The sequence below is a fragment of the Aquila chrysaetos genome, chromosome 13 (assembly GCF_900496995.4).
Source record: "Aquila chrysaetos chrysaetos chromosome 13, bAquChr1.4, whole genome shotgun sequence".
Lineage (NCBI taxonomy): Eukaryota > Metazoa > Chordata > Aves > Accipitriformes > Accipitridae > Aquila > Aquila chrysaetos.
This window is the reverse complement of record NC_044016.1, coordinates 22710955-22732088: the sequence shown is the minus strand read 5'-3', so window position 1 is coordinate 22732088 and position 21134 is coordinate 22710955. Positions and strand designations below refer to the sequence as shown.

The window sequence follows — 21134 nt, the reverse complement described above, 5'->3', positions numbered from 1 at the left end:
CTTCAGGGGGAACGCAGCTTTTATTAGTAATTCTGTATTTATGTATTACTGAATACACTACTGCGGAACAAGGCTGTGACAGTTACTGTCATAATACATCCCAAATTAACTTGGACTATAGTTTTTTCTTGTGCAGCATTTTTCAGGCTTTATTGTTAGAAAATTTAATTTGGGAGAGGACAGTTTAAAAAATAATAAAGCCATTTAAAGTTTTGAAGCTTCAAGAATTATGTGGCTTTTCTGTTAGACAAGTATTTTAACCACTGCCCCCAAAAGTAAAGATTTTAAAGCATTTAGAATTAGCTCTTAAGTTGCATGAAAGTTTGAATTAATTTAACAATGAATCTCTGGAAGTTTTACAGAAGTCTGTAAATATTACAGTGTCCACAAAAGCTTCTTGATACATAAGCTTTAAAAAATGCTGACTTTTTGTTTCATAAATACTAAGCGTAGAAAGTCTTTATCTTTGTGACTGAGTTCTGTGGTAAGGAATCAAAGGAGCTTTTCGATGATAAATTTTCCTGTTTATTCATAATTTGTAAAATAAGCTTATGAATAAAATAAGAACTTTGTAATTGTACAACCACAGAATTACACATGTAGTTGCTGTTACTTTTACAAAGCTTTCCTTTACTTTGTTCTTGAGTAAACAACATAAATGAGCCCAGTTCAGTTTGGGCCATACACCTGCTAAATTCTTAGAAACCATAGTAATAATGAGATGAGATGAGATAGCAGGATTGTTTTCCCTACAGATGCATTTTTATTTCTTACCCGCTTTGTCTCCAAGCACCTTTTTTCCAAGCAGCTGAACAATTCCAGCTGTGTCTTTGCGCCATCAGGTGCTTCAGTGTCTGACCCATAAACCAAGACCCACCCAGGCAGTCCCAAAACTGATGTCTGTACTTTGGCACTTAAAAAGATACATAGGTTGTATAAGTAAAGGCAGATGCCCAGAGTTGGCCATTTGTAGAACCTACATTATCTATTTAATTTTTAATCTAAGATTAATATGCTAATTTGTTTTAGTGTTGTGTGGGTTTTTGCAAGGCCTTCATTCTCCCTTTCTTTCTTGAGGATGTACTTAAATTTTGACATATTCCTAGTATACTATTGTCAAATGGGGGGCTAGGATGGTAGGTGTTCAGCAAATACAACAATAGGTTTCACCACTATGTAGTTTGTAGTTTTCTTAAGCTCAGCAAGCAGAGCAAAAAGGGGGAAATTTGTATTAGTTTTGACATCTGAAGGGAAACTTACCTGTTTATGGTACATGCTGGTACATACTTACCTTCTAAACCTAAACATGGGTCAAGAGTAGCCTAAGCAAGAAGCTGAAAAGCTGAGCAGTTGGTGACCAAAATCACAGAAGATGGATTAAATGAGTGGAGGGTTAATCTTTTTTTTTCCTGTAAAGGATAGAAGATGATGTTGGTGCTGGGGAGTAGCACTGGAAGTGGGATAAAGCAGGGGAATATATAGAGATGGATACAGAAATGGTAGCATTTTCATCATCTCTGAGTACATTAAAATTAATTTGCATCAAGTATCATTTGGCAGATCTTACGAACAAACTGTAACCAGCAGTCATAGATGCAGATGCTGAAGCTTGGTGTTTTTATGATATGAAGGAGGAAAACTTTAAGGAAGCTGCATAGTTTGCTAAAGATTTGTTGACTTCTGCTAAATAAGCCTACCCACAGAGCACACAGCTGGCAGGAGAATTACTGGAAGAAGCATAGAGCTAAGGGAGCAGCTAGAATACAAGAGCACTAGAGTTGTGACATCAGCTTGCTGATTATAAAACATACAGAGGTAATGGACAGAAATACAAGAAGGGCAAGGAAAATGGAAATAGGTAGTTAGAGCGTGGAGAGGTCAGGCTGGTGTGTGGGATTTTCAGGAAGAGTCTTCAGACTAGGGAGAAATTGAAGAAAAAGGACCCAAGAATCACAAGAACATCGTGAAAATGTGTGTTTGGAGTTTCTATGTTAAGAAAGACTGAAAGGTACTTTTCCATTCATCCTCTTCTGTGTGCCTGGAGTTAACTACAGCTGGGTAGTACATGCTGGACCATGGCAATAGTGAGAAAGTGGAGCGTATGACAGTATCAGTTTCCTTTGGCATAAATCAAGCTAAATCCATGTTAAATATGGTAAAAACCTGTAAGAAGTGGGACATCCTAGAGTTGTTAGAGAAGGAGGGCAAAAGCAGAGCAAGATAATGCCACAGTCAACATGTTGGTTGGGGTTAGGTGCTAGGGAAACATTAAGGTTTATGGCTGTTGGGAGCATTCATGTAGAAAGAACTCTTGCGTGGACGGTGACCACTGGAGTCCCAGAGGTATTAACTAGGGATTGATTCTGGCAGACTGACAAGATCTCTAGACTGAGAAGCAGGAGAACACTAGCAAAAGCTTGTCTAATCTTCCTGCCTGCAAAATCATAAATAAACAGGAGCATAAGTGTACCAGGATAAATCAAAGGGTATGAGGGAAGATGCTAACAAGGGTAGAGATGGTGGTACTGATAAGTACGTAGCAAGTAATCAGCTACTAAAGTAGTAAAAACTCATGTTTTAAATAGGGTGTGGTCACTGGGAAACAGCTGGATGCCTGGTTAGCAGTGGGACAAGACAGGAAAACATAATAAGCTATGATTATTGATGCAGTCTGTGAAACAAGCTTTTACGCAGATAAAAGAAATATGGTGGAGCAGTTGTGACTGGAACACTAAAACTGGAAATGCTCTTGTTGGAAAAGATAGGTGAAGGGAGAAGTGGTGCAGTGACATTGTGCGCTACTGATAGGAAAACCTGGAAAGAAGTGAGATGAAATAGCATGGATAAAATGCTGTCTATGGGTCAAGACTGTTTTGAGGGAGATGTTTTACTGGGGCCAGCAGTGTTACATTTTGGATATGGAAAGGCCTATCTTCAGTGTTATTGAGGAGAGAGATCCAGATGGAACTAAATTAGTTGCTGCACAAACAAAAGTGTGATGCTATTTTCAGTAAGTTTTTATAAGTAATGAGTATCTTGCTCTTTTCAAAAGGCAGGGGTTTGGGGCTTTTTTGTTTGGTTTGGGGGGGACTTCTTCCCTAAATAAGCTTGGATCAGGAGATCCTTCAGATGAAATGGAAGGAAAAAATGTTTGCGCATAGTTACAGTTTTACATAGTGAGGGGCATTTTTTTGAGGAAGTAAGTAAACTATTTCATCTGGAATAAAGAAGTTAAGAATAGAAAAAAGGATGTGAAGATCTGCCATTTATTCACCTCAGATGCAAAAAGCTACCTGAAGATTATATTTTAGCAAAAGGGACAAAACTTTGAGGGAAGGACTTCAGAACAGTTGTATGAATAACAAATTTAAAAGCGGTACTGTAAGTAGGTTGAGAAATAAAATAGCATTACGTCATAAAGAAAATGACATCTCTGATGAGAAACCATAAGGGTGTAATAGCATTTCCAGAGATTAAGTAGAGAGAGGGTCTGGCTAAAAAGAAAAAGCTCTAACTCCATCAGCCATAGAAGAAAAGGACAGTAAGCAGAGAGGTTAAAGAGACTGAAATTTAGGCAGGCTCAAAATCAGGACCATAGTGATGTTACACATATGTTGAACATAGAAGCAAAGCAAGGATGTGCAACGGGAATGAATGTATGGAAATGACATCCAAGGTGGAAAAAATCCTTTACAAGCTTCCTGTGCTCAAGTCATGGATAATTACCAGCTGAGTTGGATTAGTAAAGTGATTAAACTGAGGTTGATTAGTAAAGTGATAAAAGCTCTAATGTGATCATTTCAAATTAGCATGGTATACTTATTCAAAACACAGGCTACCTGTTGTACTTCTTAATCTTGTACCAGAGATTTGAGTATGAGATGGGGAGAATGAATTGTAGTTTCTAGACCTGTCTTTTCCTGCTTTCATGTGGCAATAATGTAGTCTTTGCTCATGATATAAAATTCCATCAAAACTATCTATGTTTTGTCATTTCCAGACTGGATTAATGTATCTCTCTGTACTGTGTTTTTTCACTTAAGAACTTGTTAGCTGTGGCAGCTCAAGCCTTGGGGAAAGGGTGTGTTATGTGGGGGGGGGGGTGATCTGTTAAGCTTAGTGTTTTTAAATGTTCCATATGGAAGAACCCATATATCATTTAGAGCTGTGAATTTTAGTTGGTTTCTGCTGTGGTTCTATTTAACAATTTCCAAGGCAGGCATTTGAGGCTTGCGTTAAACTAAGACACCGAATCTTTTGACTGTGTTGCAAATATTCTGTATTTACATAGGGTTTTTTCCACAGTATTTATGTTGAAAATTATTAATGAAAAAGAATGCTTACTTGGCAGTGCTCTCTTGTTCATTTTATTGGTTTATTGTTCCGTGATTAGCTATACAATAAGGTTAGGATTCTCATTTTCTCGCCACTATACAACCCAGATTTTATTTCTTCAAGCATAATTCAGAAACATAGAATTCAGGAATTTTTGAGTAACTTATTTTCTATGCTTCACTAGCAGGCAGAACTATCAGCTTATTTTTTCAACATATAAGAGAGTGCATAAAACATGGAGTTTAATAACTTTTAAGTTCATTAGCATTTACTCTTTTTTAGGGAATGTGTCATATTCATATGTTCTACCTACATTTTCAGTTTTTGTTGGAACTCTGAACAGAGTACAGTATTTGCTTTGGGAAAGGGGATAATTCTACTTGCTAATAGTCATATTCTCCTACAACATGTCATTTGCATTAGGCTTTTCTGCTTAGGAAGTATAGAAAAGGTATGGCCACAAAATTTCCAATAAAATATGTTGCTTTTGAAAAACGTTTTTTCTTTGAATTCTAGTTTTTCTTTTGGAACAATAGAAATAATAATAAAAAAAAGCTAAAATAAGAACAAAACATTTTGATTGACTGAAAACATTTTCTGCCTTCCATCTCCTGTTCTCCTCAAAAAATTATTTTGCAACATATTTAGGATTTTCTGGCTTTGCTCAGGCTTAGAGCAATTATTATTTTTAAATTTTCCAACTGTAGTTTACTACTTTGTCTGGTCTTGTAAAATGATTACCCAAGGAATTGGATAATTTTTCAGTTTAATTTTTTTTGCAACAGAATATAGAAAAATGTGCTTCTGCATAGCATTAGAACATTTCAGCAGAACTAAAACTGTGAAATATGATTTGTTATATAGTTCATAGTCAAGTAAACTCTGTAATTAAATACAATTACTTTAAAGGTTTTATATGAATCTGACTCCTTTTGGATTGCTTGGAACTGTGTAAAGGACTGTGATTTTTGTTAGTCTGTCCCTTTCCTTACTACAAATCCATTTTCTTGGGGCAGGTTTCTCGATAACCTCTAGGAATAGGTCTCTGGAGATAATTTTATGAGAGAGAATGTGAACAAGATTGAGTATTTTAAATATTAGTATTTAAAATTAGGAGGTTAAGCGTGGATTTAAAGCCTTATTATTGCTGCCTGTTGTGAGGTTTTTTTCTTATTTAAAGAATGAAGCCACCTAATAAATCTGTTTAACTTCAGTAGCAGTTAGAAGATGCGTAGCAGTTTAAATCACATAACTGATTATTTTAATTTTACACAACTATTATTTGCACTATAGATATAGGTTGGGTAGCCAACAGTTGGATCTAGAAAGAGAGAGGAAGAAGTGATCCTATCCAATTTTTCCTTTTGTTTGGGAATCTGCATTCATTTTCCATGCTGAGAAAATTCTGAGAACCTGTCTAACTCCTATAAATCTTTGAGTTATATGTGAGACTTGGGTAGATGAATCATGTGAAGGCAAGTAATTTAATATTCCCTTAATTATACCTGTGGCCTTATATTTGCTAATTTAGTGATGACTGGCATTTGAAGAGAGTTTCTCCCTTATCTTAATATTTCTGATTAATTTTCTGGCTATGGCTACCTTTAATATTTTATTTTTCTTGCTATTGAATTTTGATTTAAATAACTTCATAGTGGATTTTCAGAGAAAAAGTTAGTGCTGAAGCTGCTGTACTTTTGCTATGCAAAAGTTACCATTCTCTTTCAAAGGGTTTCAGAAGAAAATATTTCAACAATCCAAAGCGCCACCAAAAGAAAAAAAAAGCCTGAATTGAATTGTACTCCACATCACAATAATTTATTCTGTATTAGAACTGTGTTTCCAAAAGCATCATCCACTATAATATGTTTGTCTTTCTTTTTAATAAGAAATTTCATGCCTAAAGCACATCAATACTATCTTAGGGAAAATGCATTAGGCAAGGTCACTTTAATATTTGTCACAGTTTTACTCTGCAAGTATTTGTTTGGGATTGTAAAGTTGATTCTTATTCCTGTTACATGCACTTTGAAATTTGAATCTCTTCAAAGCTTTTTATTTATTATTAGCTGACATAAATGTTTATTACATATTCTTACATGGGGTAATAAAAAGACTTGTAGCGTGTTATGGTGTAAGCTTACTGGCATTTAGTGTTAGCTTTAATATAATTTCTCCATTATGTCAAGAATGCCTAAAATCCTAAATGCTTTGAATTTACTTACTTAAGTCTAAGTAAATACTAAATCAGAAAATACTTTGCATTTGCAGGCACTTGCAGACCAATTTGAAAATGCAAATACATCTGTATCTGAACGCATGAAGATTTTCTACTGTTGTCAGGTGCCTCCCCGTTGGGCTATACAGGTGTGAAGCAATCCTATTTCAAGCTTTACTTAAAAGTCTGTGGCTCTTATTATTTTTGATACTGCATAACTCCAAAGTCAAGAGAGTGTGATATGATCTTGAGTTGAAACACTGTAGAAATAAGGACATAACGTAACAACACACCAGGATTTTCTGGAAATAAATCAAGTTCTGCAGTGTTTTGCTTTCAGATTTCTTGTTCTGTCATGCATAGAAATAATTGCTTGTAGTGCAATTCCTCTTTAGTTTCCTTTTTCCTCCAATAAAAAATGGACCAAAACTTACAAGCTTCCAACATATCTCCTGTAAAAATAATCTTGCCACTGTCTTACTATTTATTACTGTTCTACTTATGCTAGTGTTACTTGCCTCTCTCTCATCTTTTAATGATCACTCACTTTGGATTGTTTTCAGGAAGTGGATCATGGTCAAAGCAGCCAAATTAGGAGTCAAAAGTACACTGAAGAGCTCCTCAAGCTGAGAAATTTTTTATTTTCGAGACACGGCCCTTTTTACTAGTGCTGACAGGATATTTTTTTTACAAAGCTACACTGTTTATCTTGACAATAAACTCTTTCTAGAACAGAAATCTACACATTAGAGTCATTATCTGATGATGCTGTATTTAGCAAACTTAAGAAAACGGTTTGTATCGCATACCTCCAAAGGTGTTCATGTCGTTTACTTTTAATAGTATTTTATTCCTTTTTGATTTCTAACCTCAATGCATGTTGCTTCAACCAATCATATCTTCTCGTAGCACTCTCAAATTATTCCACACAACCTTTCTGCAGGCACTTGCAATAAAACTAGCAATGTGGTTTTCATTTCCAATTGTCAGAGTGGCACTTTTCAATCCAAGCCAATTTTCCAAGCCAAAGATAGAAATACTAAAATAGGGATTTATAATGGAAGATGGCTGCAGTTTTCTAGTCATAGTAATGAAGAGGCATGGCTATATAAATTTTACCAAATTTGACTTTGTGTAAATTTAGTAAAACATAAATGAGATTTAGTTCCGGACACTGGCAAATGTAGGGTTTTTCCTAAGTGATTAATATCAAGCTAACAAATAATTACTTTGTTACAGATTTTCAGACTTTGTTACATAGTTATTTTCAAAGAACTGTAGCTAGTTCTTAATTTTTTGTCTACCAGTCTATTCCCCTATGGTAACTCCTTAGATTGGTAACAGATACTGAACCCAAGCCTATAAAGAGAGGTCCGTGACATACATAGAGAACTTCCAGGAATCCATTCAGGATCACCAAAAACACTGCAGAGGTTCACTGTATGGGATCTCATTGCATAATTAAGTGTTTTTATACAGAATGCTCCCATTTGTTTTTGCAAACCAAATTGTATTTGTCACACATAGTAAATAAGTTATCCTTTCTTCAAAGATGAAAACCTATATGTGATTTTAATGTCCTCTTAAAAAATAAACAAAAGACTAAAGACAACTTATCAAAGTCATGAAAACATACCTTGTTTGTTTTTAAATTGAAAACATTACTCATTTATTTTCATAAGTACACTAAAATAATAGCTGAGTTTGAAATAACAGAGACTGACTTAACTGTACAGAAAACTCAACTAGGCAGTTGAACCTGAACTCAAATCCAATATTGATTTGACTAAAAACTAACACCCTTTGTCACTGGCTGTTTGGGACAGTGATTTCTTACAAGTACCTAACAAAATTCTATCAGAGCCTTTCTCTCAATCTGTTTTTTCACAGGTTCAGAGTACTATGGCAAAGCGTTGCTAGAAGAGGCTTTAATGCCCTCATTCAGCCTCTGTTTCCCACTCTCAGCATTCCCAACATCCTGCTGCAACTGCTTGCTGGCCACACGGGCCATGGGCCTCATTTAAGGGGTGGAAGTTCAGCTCTGTCAATTTGTGCTTGCCATGTCTGTTTCCATTTTTGCATTATATTATAAACTAGTTCAAAGTAATTAAGCTACTGACATGAACGAAAGTCAAATCAAAACAATTATTGTTCTAGTGATAGTTTGGGGTTTTTTGAGGTATATACATTGTTTGAGGCTCCAGCTTGAAGTTTCGAGGCAATAATTCCATATTCTCTGTCTGCTTCTTGTTGATGTCGGAAATGCCTCTAACATCTTTTAAAAATGTAAATAGTATTTACTTACCTATTTTCACTTACCTGGAATTTCTTATCTTTCCAGCGTCAGCTTGCAACCTTACTCTTTGAGCTAGGATGCACCAGCTCTGCCTTACAGATATTTGAGGAGTTGGAAATGTGGGAAGATACAGTAATCTGCTATGAAAGAGCAGGACAGCATGGAAAGGTAAGAAAAATGTTTTTTATGCTGAGATCCTGTCTTGAAATAGGATCTGAAGAAGTATGAAGGACTGTCTGGCTTGAGCTCTCAATTTACTGATGACACTCATTTCTACAGGGGTATCATGAGGAGTGTCTGTTCAGGAAAAATGGACACATGACATATGAGTCTGTCATAACCTGTGAGTGCAAAAAAAAAAAAAAATTTGGGGTAACGACCACATGAAATAGAAGTTCATAAATAAGAAATAACTTAAGAAGCAATAACTTAAGGAGATCGTGATAGTGATTCTTGAAAATATTCGAGGAAAATTAAGTTAACTATGGACTCACAGTAAGGTGTAATCTGGGCATTTCAAGAAGGATGTAGCAGTCATTCATGATGGGGTCTTGGAGCTTTGTCTGGAGGGGATATTAGTTTTCTTTCCCACTTGATTTCAAACTATTAACTGTAGTTTTTAAAAACATTTTAAATAGAACAACATCGGTGCGTAATGTATTTAATTACCTAACGTTAGCATATTCAAATTACAGAATCAAACATTTGAGACAAGAAGTGGCATAAGATTAAAAGGCTTTATTTTGTTAAGTCTATGTCTATGTTTTCCTGAACTTCTCCGTCATTTCTTTAACACTGCCACAGCTACACGTTATCAACTCCAAAGACAATTTAAAGCCATCACCTAACTCTATGCATCTGTGATAGAACTGTTTAAAAATGCTGGTAGCAGCCTGTAGGAGCCCTCCTTTGTTGATGATTTTGCTGTTACTATTAGAGCAATGGTAGGAAGATTTTAGAAAATGATACCTGGAAGCAATGCCTACTTGTGTGTAACTTTAGCTGTGTTCTCTTTCTGGTGCAGTCTCTCACACAGAAGGACTGTAACAGGACCTTATGCTATCAAGCATTGTTTTCAGAATTTATATAGCTTTCAGAAATACTCGCTGTCAGACAAAAATATATTTTTTCTTTTCTTCCCTGTTCTTTCCCTCTATTTGGTATATGGTAGCATTAAATATATGAATGTATGTGTGCCTTTATGACACCATAAGCACAAAGACTATGCTTAAACTAATTTAAGCTTACAGAATAGAGAGCTATAACTTCAGTTAATAGAAAAAATGCAGAATTTCTCATGTTGACATATTTTTTCTAATTATCGTGCACCAGCGCCTAGATTTTGGTCATTATAAACTGGTAGATATGTTTTGCTGGCAAACTCTGTATCACATTATGCATGCCTTGGGGAGAGTATGTTAATATCCCAATCTTTTCAGTACAGTGGAGGAATAGAGGTCAATATTTTCCATTTCCTGGAAATGCATTCTGTCCTAGTTACGTTCACAAACTGCCCTTAGGGAGCTATGAAAATGGCACTCGGAGAATAGGACAGGATATCTGACACAGGAAACTGCTTAGAAATGCTTTCAGAATGAGGGTTTGTGCTGTGCTTTGAAAAACAGAAAATGCTATGTAAGTACTAAGTAACAGTAGTTCCGGACAAAAAGCTAGCTTCAGACCAAAAAAGCCAGAAAATTAGCAACATTTAGCTGTATACCAAGGGGAGTGACTATTTGTGCTCCTTGTCAGAAAGCTTTCAGAGTGTGAACTGTTTGTATTTATCAAAAAAGTTTTTATGTTTTTAAACATGGTAGTTATTCTTTTAGAAATGCACAAGAATCTACTAGAGCAATAGGTTGTTCAGGGGACATTCATGTCATTAAAGCTTAGCATATATGTGCTCAAAAGAACAAACTATTAAACTTTGGCATGTTTTTCACTCACAAATGCTTTTATATAGGAAACCTGAATTTAAATACTGAAAAATCTAATAGAACAGCCAGAGATCAGCAATGTCAATGCGTTTGATGAGTACTTCATCAAAGTAATATGTTTCTTCCTCCTACTTTTGAATTATGCACTGACAAAGAAACAGAGCATGTAGATAAGGCTATGCAAAGCTCCACATTGTGTACTTGGGAAGTACATAATTCACTCAGGTATAGCAGATCCATGTAGCAGTACAAATTTTGCAAAGTAAGATGTCACTAAAAGTATTATAAAATGTGAATGCACAGTATGTTGATAGTTGCTGTGGCTTTCTCATTCCAGTCTTTTACTCATTGTATTTCTTTAACAGACTTGTTGCCAAAGAGACACTAATCTCAATGTGTATAGTGAGAACTGGTGTTGAAAAGTGTCAGTCTCCCTTCTTTTAACTGTGAGGGGGACCCAGAGATCTTGAGAGTGTTATTTATGTCAGACAACTTTATTTGGTTAAGGTGTAAGAGGTCTCTTCAACCTCACTGGAATTAGATAATACACTAAAAATGGTACTATTTCCCTGCTAAAATAAAAAGAAGGGATGAACCAGAGATGTGAATTTTCAGTTCTTCCAACTGAAGTGAGGTCTTTCTCCCTTGCAGGAGCTCTAGAGCATGGTAGCTGCCGACTTTTGAGAAATTCATGGGATCTACCGTTTAGCATCAGCTTGGTATTCTGTCTTACAACACTGTTTGCAGTCCTATCCCTGTTCTTTCACCTCCTCAGAGTAAACAGCATGGTACACAGTCTGATTTTAGACCAACATACCCAGCGATCCACATTCTACAGAGTTATTTTTCTTGTCATGACATGACACAGATATCTCAAAACTTTTGAGTGAGGAAACACAATTATGGTAAGATCTCAGAAGCTCACCTTTAAATACAGGAAATGCTTCCCAGATGCAAAGTCAAGTAGTACTATACTGATTAGTGCATGAGCTCATTCAAGAACTTGATTTCCACTACATATCATAACAGATATGAGCACTCCTATATGTAGCTACAAAATTGAGAAAGAGGAGTAAATGGCTTGCCCAAGGTTGTGCATGAAGTTACAGGGAAGATGAAGTGAAAACTGAAGAGCTTTCCTTTTCCCTCACTACCTCTTTCCATGCTTATCTGTTCTGCTTCTTCATGCTACTTCTCTGGTAGCCTAGCAACTAACATGCAAGCAGAAAAGATGAAAGCATTTTAGGAAAAACTTTGAACTAGGAAAGGACTGAATTGTCAAATAATAGAACTGGTAAATGTGTGAAGAGTGAGGCTAATAGGGTCTTTTAGGAAACAAAGAAAATAAAAGCATGGGAACAAGTGGATGGGATGGCAAGTGGAAGTTTGGGGTTGGGAAGCCAAATGCTGGATGAATCTTAAATTTGGTTTCCAGGAGTCTCTGTAGTGAGTAATAAAGAGGCACCATCTTTTATTTAAAACAGAACCCTCTTTACTGATTGTGGATTTTTGTGAAGCATTGCCTGTTTAATTCCCATACCAACTGTACTAGTCCAGAAAGCAAGATAAGAGCCTAAATCTTTCTTATGTTTAAATCAACTGACTTTTGAACTGAGTATTGAATGCCATCCATTCTGGTGCAGACCATTCTGTGAAAAGCAGTGTTATAATTACATCTGTTTCAGTCTGCAAGGGTTATACAGCTTCATTTTTTTCTTTTTAGGTAGCTTTTAATTGATAATTTTCTTACCAAAGCTTATTTAATTTAGATATAATTTTTAGTTATAAAGCATGCAAATTAATCATTAATATCTGCTTAATAGGTAAGAATAAATCTCTTGTTATATTTCTTTTATGTACTTTGTGTGAGCTGGGAGGAAAATGTCTCTTGATACTATTTTTTGTTGTTAAGACAAGATTTGGTTTTTGCAGAAGCAGGGTTCTTATCAAAGATTAAATGTGCGTTTTTGAAAATAGTTTACTATAAAGGAGAAAGGAATATTTTTCTTCACAAAAACCTGTGCAAAATGAAAAATACAGTTTTAAAGTATCACCTGGTTTTGTAGAAGACAAATGACAAATGTTTTGAGAATCCTTTTTTTTTTTTAGTTTGTAGTTATGATCCTTTGTATTAGCCTTTAAAGATTTAAGTAATAAAAAGGTTTGTAGCGTGCCAGAGAGGTGATCAGATAGCTAATGAGATGAAGAAAGTCAGACTTCTGCTTATTTAATTCTCTGTTTTATCTGTGTGCTGAAATATTTATGTTGGCAATAAATTCTTGTAAGCTTAGACCAGAACATGATGGTTTTATGCTCTTAAATGTGAAATACAGTTAGTGAGTGGTTGGCTTTCTAGTCTAGTGTATGATTAGTACTAGGCACTGCCACAGAATAGCAATCTGAGCTCGGGAGTGCCCTGCAGAGGAAGAGGTAAAGCAGCAGCATGCAATGCACTTTTCAGCTCATAGCTGTGGTTTACACAGCAGCATTTCAGTCTTTTATTCTTTATCTGAAGGGGAAAAAAATCCATACTTTTTGGTGCCTAGTGTGATTGCTGCAATAATAAAGCACCCGGTTCTCTCTGCTCTAGAAAAAAATAATCTTAAAGACCTATTATTAATATATGTTTCTTTAATCTTGTCATGGCAGGGAAGGGGAAATAAACTGCCCTTTAACCAAATCCTCTGCAAGTGCAGTCTTCTTGTTAGGCCAGGTTTTCTAGTGCTTTGACTAGGCTAATTCTAAATTTTAAGGAATGGTTTCTTTGGCTTTCTTTGGAGAACTGTTCCATAGGCACTTAAAAACACTTGCCATTAAGTTATTTTCCTAATATTCAGCCACTAATTTTTTTCTTACTGGGATTCCATTTTTTCTAGTTTAAGATCACTTTAGCAACCTAAACAATACATGCCTTCCTCACCTTTGTGCACTTCAAATATTTATAGGCTTTACTGTTACTTTATTTAACAAAAATTACCGTAGAAATGAAGTATTAAAATCACTATGCATTAAATATTTCAAAACAAAGTAAAACAAAGTCATTTTTGTAAAGATGATTTTCAGACAGGATCAATTAATTTTACTGATTGGAGGAAGACACTTATTCTCTAGAGATCGTCTGAATGGCAAAGAAAATGGTTCTTATAGAAACAAGAAAAGCAGTTATAATTTAAATGTAGAGAGGAACTCAGCTTTCCTTTTAGATAAACTAGCTATGATAGAAGAATAACTAGTGTTACAATGTCAAACTTTAATTCTGTGGCAGGCTGTGTTGGATCTTTCTTGGTTCAGATGGTTCAAATAGATGTTTTCTAATAGAAAAATTATACTGAGCTGAATTATGTATGTTACATTTTTGCAGCAGGGGACTGAGGTAAGAGTTCAGTCTGAACAGCAGATCGTCTGTCCAGTGTATTTATCTTTTCAAAAAGGCACAGAAAGTAGACTATCTCTTGTTTAAAAGAGAAACAATAATTTTATTGTTAGAGCAAGATAGTGGCCCTCAGATAAAGAGCTTTTGAAAGTTGGTTACAGCCCGTAATAGATGTCTGGGAGACCCAGCTTGTGTCTTCTTTTCCATAATGCTGTATATATTCTGAATATATTTTATCTCAAATATTTAGTAAATTTATAACTTCTGCATCTTATGTAAAAGAGTAGCATTTCCAAAACCAACAGGATGAAAGTGGACGTGTCTTCAGACATAATAGAATGGAAATAACTATTTTCAGAAAAGAGCAATTAGAGATAAAGGAATAACAGTCATTGCAAGAGTACTTATTAGGATATTTAAAAACACAGATGATAAACTATTAGGATTGCACATACCTTAATGGTGCTGATACTGCATTGCTAAGTAGGTGTAGGTTTGATGTCCAGGACTGATATTTGCTCAGGCTGCTTCTTGTTTTAATGGGTACATTCTCCTTGGTGTGTTAAACCAAAAGCCACCATATTGTGTTGATGTTGAAGTGTGTGTTTTTTAAAAAAAAACAGTTTGGAACCAGATTCACTCTAGACTTTATCTTTGATGCTGTGTTGGATCAAGGTACTGTTTCCTTAATATTCCTACTTCTTAGTCTTCAACTGATGATTGCGAGGTGCTAAAGTGGTATTTGTTCAGGTAAGTGATTAACTGAAAATAAATTGTCCCATTATATATTGATTTCTCTTTGTTCTTTAACAGGCAGAAGAAATACTCAGGCGGGAGTTAGAGAAAAAGGAAACACCAGGATTATATTGTTTGCTTGGTGATGTTCTTAAAGATCACCAGTATTATGACAAGGCCTGGGAGCTCTCCAGGCACCGCAGCGCCCGCGCCCAGCGCTCCAAAGGCCTCCTCCATCTCCGCAACCGGGAATTCAGGGAATGCGTGGAGTGCTTTGAACGTTCAGTGCAGATCAACCCTATGCAGGTTGGGAAATGATACACATATAGCTTTGTTTTAGTTGGTGTGTTCGGTTTTGAATGATGACACACTTTTTTAAAAGGCAATTCTGTGCACAATTGTGAAAGTAAAGGCTTATTACTATTCTTAGCAAATTTTTTACCACGTACTTGGAAGCCTGGCTAAAAACAGTAGCATAATGAAATGAAGACATCCTTTTGCATTCAGGTCCTTGCATACACCTAATTCTTTGCCTGTCCAGCTCTTCTATTTCAAAGAGATCAAGCCATTGAAAATTAATAACTATCATCAAATAAATAATGAGCAAGTGTCAAGCAAAATAGTTACAAGAAGAATGCTGTACAGATTTTAGTGAAATTATCCTTTTGCCTTGTCTGTTGGCTTTGAGTTACAAACTCTGATCTCTATTTCACAGAAACCTTTTTCAAGTATTCTGGTCTGTCCTGCTCTGGAGTCACTGAGAAGCATTGTGTTACACTTGTGATGGCAGTAGCTTTTATTACAGTAATGCATCAAAACTGAAACCACAGTCAAAAGACTTCTCTTGATGAAGCTGGTTATTTTGACAGATCCTACACAAGCTGTTCTGCAGACAATTTTTGTAATCTTGTTTCAGTTTCTCAGCTACTATATCCCATCCCAATAAGGTCCACCTTGTGAAAGGTCTTGAGAATTTAGAACAGCTTTGTGGTTGTTTATTTATAAAAATTGTGCCATTTCCAGGTCCATGCAAAAAGTAGGATATTCCTCTTTCTTGCCCTCCAAAGAATACTGCCTAAGCTGCTGTTTTGAGTTCTACATAACTAGCTGGACTTCTGCTTTAGAAAAATTTTAAAGGCCTCCAGCCTTTCAAATCATTTATCCTGAAGCATTTTTTGTATTTCAATGACGTATTTTATTCCAGTGAATCAGAGTCCTGTTCTTATTCAAGTGAACTCCAGATAACTTATAAACACCTTTAGAATGGAAAGCAAAATTAACAAAAATGCTCCCCTTGTCTTTCAGTTCTCTTACTCAGGAAGTGGCAACAAAATATATATTACTCAGATAGGAACCTTACTGAAATCAAGAGGACTCCCAGATAATAAAGGGCTGCAGAAGATGGCCTTCAGGGCTCAAAACTGAGAAAAACTCTGCTGAGATGTTTTTTTATTTTGTGTCCTATCCAAAGGAAGCTTAAACTGAAAGGCAATCCAACAAAAATAAGCCAGTCCATATAGGAAAGCAAACATTTCCTCCTCTTCTTGCTCAGGAAGCTCTATTTAAGATTCAGATGAATTGTTTCAAACAAATAGATTGAGCAAATGGATAGTGTGGATTGACATATCACTGCCTTCTAAAGTCTATTCGTATTCTGTCACTACAGAAATGAATTGTTTCCTATTCCAGGATGTCTTGTGGTTGAAGAGCAGACAGGAAGGTGATTCTAGATGCAAGGACTTTAAGACAAGGAAAATATTCATTAATGAATTGTTCCCAGAATTATGAATAATTTATCAGGTAAACAAGGACTCACTATTACAAAGAAATTTTTGTGTGTGTGTGGTTATCAGAAACCTTTTTGGAGGAAGGGATTTTTAGACTGCAGCAAGCGATTCCCCAAAATACCTAATGGGTAAAACCATTCTCTGTCAACCCTCCTTTAATCTTGTGTGCTCTTTTTGGCCAACTGGTCAAATTTGGTTGAGGTCTCTGAGGTAGGTCTTTGCAGTATGAGCCAACCACCATATCAGACTTTGGAGAATCCACAAAGGAATGAAAGTCTTACAGTTCAAATATATCCAAAACTTTTCTTCATTAGCACTGCTCCTCACAGAATTGTCCTAGTACATGCCTAGTGGATGACAGATGCATTTCTCTTGCAGTTTCACTGCGAGCATCTTGCAAGGCTGGACTGAGACAATTCCAGAAATCAAAGAGCTCATGTAGTCAGTTCTCCAGCGGTGAAAGTCTGCATAACAAAACTTACGGCTTGTTAAATTACAGATTTGTTAGTTCCTGTGCTGAACAGTGTATGGTTCTCTATATCCAGTCACTTCACGTTTGAATTTTCCAGAAATAAGAGTGTTCATAGCACCCTTTTTGTGCCCGCACCATTCTCCACCATGTCACAGTCTGCAAGAAAAGAATCATCCTCTTTTGTGCTAGACTATTTGGCTCATAACCTCTCAGGCTAATTTTCTTGGGTGTGAAGCAAGAGAAGTGATCTCTCTCCAATTTGGGAAAACAGTCACACTTTAGAAGTCAGCTTGCCATCAACTACGTCTGGAATTTAAAGTTTTGGACAATGCAATGAGCGGCTTATTCTCAACAATTCTCCTTCGCATTCATCTTGTAATAGTAAAAGTAACTTAAACGAGTTGAACTAGACTCTGTCATTGGAAATTGTGATAAAAGTCTCTATACTTACTTAAAACTACAATATGTTCTGTCAGTGTGTTGTGTTCAAAAGAAACTGAATTATAAGGGAGATAAATGATGCCAAAAATGAGTAATTAAAAAGGTACTTAGCTAGGATTTCACTCAGCTAGAGCTCTTAAAATTTTTTTTGTAATTTCTAACTCCAAAAACTAACTTTGCTGTACAGGGTATAGATTGTGTCTAAACTGACACTGCTGTACTCCTAAGAGTATTGTACTGAAGAGTTTACTGGATTCTGAAAAAAAGATCTGTATGTATTTGCCATATGCAAATAGTAGAAATTCTTTAAAAATACAAAAAAGTTTCTTCAGATATATGGTTTGGGTTTTTTTCTTTTTTAAGTATTCGGCTATACCATAATTAGGTTATTTTGGAACCATATTCCCACTAATATGGGAGAATTGTTTAGACTTTCTTAAAGCATTTCATAATGATTTAGACTTATTAAAGACTTGCCTGGAAATTCCTGATGGCAAGTTTTAACAGAGTCCAAGCCTAAATTATCTTCCTTTGCTGGTCACTGTCTTCAGTTTTGAAAAGGATAAAAATTTACAGCTCATTTTCATGTGTTTTTCCAATCAGTTGCGACATTTGAACCTCTAGCCAATACTTTCCAAAAAAGAACTTTAACCTAGTTCTACAAGCCTTGACAAAAATCTTTTTTGAACTTTGGATGAAGTTTTCCTTAACACTACCTTTCAGTCAGTCACACTCCTCAGAGCAGTTGTTACATCAGCTAGTGGGATCGGCAGATTTCATGCCCTCCCCAATAAAAAGGGAATTCTTACTATTCTTTCCACAAAAAATAGCTTAAGTCCATTCTTAAACTGTATCCTAAATATATTATTAAAGAGTTACTGTACTTTTTATATTGTGGAAGAAATTAATGGTCCCTTTCCAGATATCTAAGGGATGATAAAATATCATTTCATTGCTATAGTAGAGCAAAGGCAATGAACCTTGTTTTTCTGTTTGGTTGGTTTTGTTTGGTTTTTTTTACACAGCTACCATTTTTTTTCATTTAACCTGTGAGACTTGTTCTTTTCCAGCTTTCTCATTTGTCTAGCACACCAGCTTTTGAAGTACGTCCTCTTATTATTAATAATCTCCTTTATTTGGTTTTTAACTGTTATGATTGTCTAGTCTTTTTAGAGCCTTTTTGAATGACAATATGTAGTTGCTCCAAGCCTTGAAATGTCTTGTCTTTAAGTGTTTCAAATCTTCTGCAGACCTTTAGTCTTTTAGCTGCCCCTTTTATTTTTTAACATAGCTTTTCCATTTTAAGTAGCTCTTAAATTTAACATCCTCTGTATTAAATGAGTTGCCTTTGTTCTTGAAGGACTAGTGAATCTACATACATTACAAGTATCTTTTGTACGGTAACATTTTGAACCTGATCATTCATACTGGTCAGGATCAAGGTAAGTACTGTCTTCTGACTAGCTTCTTCATATCTAAAAAATTTAGCCTTGGAATTTCATCCATTATGGTATTTACTAAACTATGTGGAATAATTGAAATCTCCCTGTATTTTCTGGGATTTCTACTTTCACAGCCTTCTGATATCCCCCAGCATCTTACCTCCTCCATTTTGGTCAAGTATTCTGAGATACAGTCTTTATACTGCTTTTTTACTGAGGCCTGAAATTTTAATCCATACCAGTTCTGTTGTACATTTACACAGTTAATTTTCTATATGATTGATAGTGAAGGGTTTTTTTAACATATAGTGACATTCTTCCATCTGCACGACCTATTCCATTTTCTGTATACTTTTTGCCTTCATATCGTAGCATCTCATGAGGCTCCTTGACTTAATTCCCACCACAGAGATTTTTTATCTCATCTGCTAAAGGATCCCTTTTGGACACCTTTCCCAACCTTCTCCATCATGTTCAGTTCTCATATTTTTTCCGTTCAGTCAAAACCTTCATACATAGTTACTGCTAGGCAAAACATCTTGTTTCAAATTATTAAGAAATGAAAATTATGTATCATTCTTTGCAGTCACTATATGATTTTTACTAGGTACCTGCTTATATAGCTTTTCTCCGCAGAAGTAAAGAATCATTACTTTCTCCTCATGCTGTAACTTTTCCTTGAGAAAGCTTGTCAATTCCTTAAGCATTGGTAAGCCAGTTCCTGAGAGATGTAGCTGCTCACCATCAGCCTCAAAAAATTAAAATGGTGGAATTTTTAGTCAAATCTGATTCTGGAAGCACAAGCTCAGAAGTGAGACTGTGCTGCTGTTAGTCGTTAGAATTATAAAAAATGCAGTGATTGTTTTTCTCTCACCCTTTACAGAAGCACTGTTTAACTTGTATCCTGAGCTATAGAGTTGGAGCTAGCCTTCAATTTCATACTTGATTGGTCCCATCTCTACCTCTGGTTTTCATGTCCAAAAAGTTATTGATCTAAAAATAAGAGAAAGGGGAGTTAATGAGGTAGCAGCTATGTGGGAGTGCTGGACTTCTGGAAACCTCATGGATAAAAGAGGCTTAAAAAATCAGATTGACTAAATGTTTATTTCCTATTAATTTTGCCCTCTGAGATTTGGGAAACATTGTTTTCTCTTCCTGTGCAGTTTCTTCTTTGAATGATGAGTTCAAGGATCATGAAAGGTGACAGGCTGACAATGCTGAAAAGTAGATTTTCATGTTTGCCCAGGCCAGATGTAATTGGCAGTTCTATCTTCACCTATTCATCCATATGCTCTGAGGATGGGCCACCCACGTACACCCTCAAATGCAAAAGGATGTCTTTATTGCCAAACTTGTTCAGTTGTTTTATTGATATCATGAAGACTGGCCACCAGGGTGCCAGATCTGACAGGGTTTAATGTCATACATTTGTACTCTGGGATCTAAGTTTTGAAGCAGGTTAACTATGAACTCTATAGCAGGTAAGTCAGGAGTTGATACCTTGTTACTGATTTTAAGTTGGGTCTCAGAGACAGAAAAATGAGTCTGATCTGGAGAGAAGTGCAAAAATATCTGCCACAGTTTGCAATTAATCTGTAGAGTTAGTAGCTCCTTGCATATGAACCAACAGCTTTATCCTCAACCCTGTAAAATCTCTGATTTGCGAATGTTTCTTAAGGTAACATTTTTGTATTTAAATAGCCATTACGGTTTCCTACAAAGAGCCCGTGTTATCAGAATTGCTTGCTTCAGAGCTAGTACCCAGAACACAAGAGAATATAAACATTAATCAGACATCTTGAAAAGTAATATGTTGTTGTGCAGTATAAATTAGAGTTAATGTAACCTGGGTTTCCATCTTCCTCTTCCCAACCTTCTTCCCCCTCTCAAAAAATTTTCCAGGAAAACCTGTTTATGTTTCATTTAGAACAGAGAAACAGCTGAGCTTATTGCATTAGGTAGTACTACCTGGAATGATTTTGCAGCACATTATAAAATGTCCTGTTTGATTTTGACTGCATACATTTAAACAGCATAATGCTGTCAGAAAATGTTCTGTCAATGTACTTGGGATTTAATACTTTTCTGAATTACAGAC

The 21134-nt window shown here is 35.7% G+C and overlaps 1 protein-coding gene across 1 annotated transcript in view; it reads left to right on the top strand.

Moving 5' to 3' along the window:
* Nucleotides 1–21134, top strand: part of TTC27 (tetratricopeptide repeat domain 27) — a 139860-nt gene that overhangs the window by 95913 nt on the left and 22813 nt on the right. The window contains exons 11-13 of the mRNA XM_030035326.2: nt 6607–6702; nt 8895–9017; nt 14973–15200. Coding sequence (XP_029891186.1) covers nt 6607–6702; nt 8895–9017; nt 14973–15200 — 447 coding nt within the window. The remainder of the gene's footprint in view (nt 1–6606; nt 6703–8894; nt 9018–14972; nt 15201–21134) is intronic.